Source organism: Hipposideros armiger, unplaced genomic scaffold (genome assembly GCF_001890085.2).
Source record: "Hipposideros armiger isolate ML-2016 unplaced genomic scaffold, ASM189008v1 scaffold_102, whole genome shotgun sequence".
Taxonomy (NCBI): Eukaryota; Metazoa; Chordata; class Mammalia; order Chiroptera; family Hipposideridae; genus Hipposideros; species Hipposideros armiger.
In genome coordinates, this window is record NW_017731452.1 from 2,147,212 (window position 1) to 2,149,711 (window position 2,500).

General features: G+C 33.6%; 1 protein-coding gene across 3 annotated transcripts in view; it reads right to left on the minus strand.

The window, feature by feature from the left end:
- The window catches only part of CNTNAP4 (contactin associated protein family member 4), a 213,234-nt gene that overhangs the window by 30,828 nt on the left and 179,906 nt on the right, over window positions 1–2,500 (minus strand). For all 3 annotated transcript variants that reach the window (XM_019646480.1, XM_019646479.1, XM_019646481.1), the window contains 2 exons: window positions 954–1,087; window positions 20–107 (listed from right to left, as the gene is read on the minus strand). In XM_019646480.1, the coding sequence (XP_019502025.1) occupies window positions 20–107; window positions 954–1,087 (222 nt within the window). The remainder of the gene's footprint in view (window positions 1–19; window positions 108–953; window positions 1,088–2,500) is intronic.

The window sequence follows — 2,500 nt, forward strand, 5'->3', positions numbered from 1 at the left end:
TTTTTTTTTTTTTACTTACCTAAAATTCTGCCCAGTACAAGAGACTTGACTGCACTGAATTCTGTACCTGATGACAGGTGGACTTGTCTTCTTGCATTCTCGTCAATCTACAAAATTGTTACATGAGATGCAAACATCCAAAGGAAGGCCATTTTGATGAGAAGAGGACAGGGGTCAAAAGAAGGGGGGGAAAAAAAAGATAAAATAGGCAATTGTTTGTATGGCCCCAAAGATTTAGAAAAACAAATTTTAAAGAGTTAGCCATTTATAAAGGTGAATATTATTTTCTAAACTATTTCTATACTACCCCCAGGTACCACTATACCCCACCTTTTATCCTTAATCACTAATTTTTCTCTACTATCTAAGAAATACAAAATCGGTAAAACCAACAAAAAGATATGAGTTATTTTCACCCTGATACTTTTACTTAGCTTGATATTTTTACTTGAGTCATTCAGCTAAGAAAATTTCCTCTATGTAGAAGGCTGAAACATTAGTGCCTTTCTTTAAAAGCTGGTAGAGTGAATAATTCCACTTTCTGTGCTGTGACTCTCCTCATTTTTTATGTACGAGTATGCAACAATTAATTTCTGTGCTAGAATTATGGCTGCATTTAGACCCATGTGAAATAAACTGGTTTCATTAGAGTAGCAATAGTCCTATCAGCAGTACACTACAATAAACAAGATAGCATTTCCCTCCTGAGCAAAGTAAAACAAATGAGGAAAGTTTGCATTTTTAAGTATCAAATATTAATAATAGCTTCAACTGAATCTTATCCCTTAAAAAACTCTGAACAGAGTTTTGGGGGTCTGTTCGTGATCTGTGCACGAGCAGCAGAGACAAAAATGTCTTTGTTTATTCCATTCATTAACATATTTCTGCTGTGGGTCCTTAAAACTGGGGAGTCCTAATTGTAACCATTGCTTCTGTTGGATTCATTATATTACCTCTACAAAGACCACTTCTTCTTCTCTGTTAATCATTATGTGGTGAAGTTGCCCATCAGCCATGTTTTTGAAATCAAAGGTAACAACATCAGGTTCTTGATATCTATTTAACTTGTACCTGATCTGCAAACTTCCTAAAGTAGGGGGGAAAAGTTATATTTTTGTTAAAATTGTATTTTAAGAATTATTTATAACAACTCAGAGTACATTTTTGGTTATTTATTGATTTCTAGAGCAATATTCACAACAGTTTGTTTGGGTGTATCCTGTCATAATTTCTAGAAGTCAGTTTCTATGTGAAATTGCACTATTTTCAAAATCAAGACCAAGCATGTTACTAATAAGCACTCTCTTTCCTGCAAATCCTTATTTTTTTCCCCTTAGAAGTCAATATGTAATTAAGCAAAGGCAAATCTCTGTACTAGCCTCTGACTTAAAAAAAATAAGACTTGGTATATTATGAAATGACAAACTACTGTGGNCTCTGAGGCAGGCTTATTCTTGGGAAACTGGGGCTCCTCTGATGGCTGACTGACTCAAGGGTTCCCCAAAGGCTTCTCAACCTTGCTCAGGCTGCACGAAAGTCAAGGATACTTCTGTCTAGTTTTCCCTCCCCTTCTCCTTCACTTGGAGGCCCCCTGGCATGACCATCTGATGGCTCTGCTGGTCTTGGCCAGCTCCCTCCCTATTTTCTCTTAATAAAATCCTCACGTGGCTAATTTGGCCTTGGCAACGGCTTCTTGGAGGACCTGGACTAACATAATAAGAGATTTCAAGATTGAGCAACTCTCTGGAAAATTAATAGTTCCATTTTAGCATCTACTTTACTATAAATTAAAATATGCGATATTAAAATATAATAATATTCTACATAACATTTTATTGGAATGTCATATAGCATGCCAAATTTGACCATAAATCATTAGTCTCCTTCGAAATGAACTCAGCATTAGTCCTCAGTCAAGATCGACACATTGCCAAATAAATTCTTTTTTACACTTTTAGGAGAATGAGTAGAAGTTCATTGCTGAATTTGGGCTTTATTCTTCTTTTCTAGCATGAGCAATACACATTTGAATAATATGTTATACTTGAATAAAAACATTAACACCTTTAATTCCATATTAATCTCCCTTATTTATTTACAAAAAGGGAAACAAATATTTATGTAATGAATGTTTTCTCCTGTTTGATTATTGCAATCCTTCTTATAGAATGTAGATCAGTCTCCCAATTGTTTTATAATATTTTTAACATATTTCTACTCACAAAAAAGTATTTTCATCAGTAACTCTGGCATTAAATTTGAAGATGTTATTTCATCAAAAATATAATTTTATCAACACTATACATAATTGTTAGAATTTTCTATCTTGTATTTTACATTTTTATGCAATGCCTCATCTCAGACCCTGCTAGACTAACTCTTGAGCTGTTGATTTGTTATATTTATTTGATTTTTTTATTACTATAGTAAAATTTATGTAATTTACACTAAGAAACTCACTTGGACTATTTCAGTTAAACTTCCACATATCTAGGTAGCA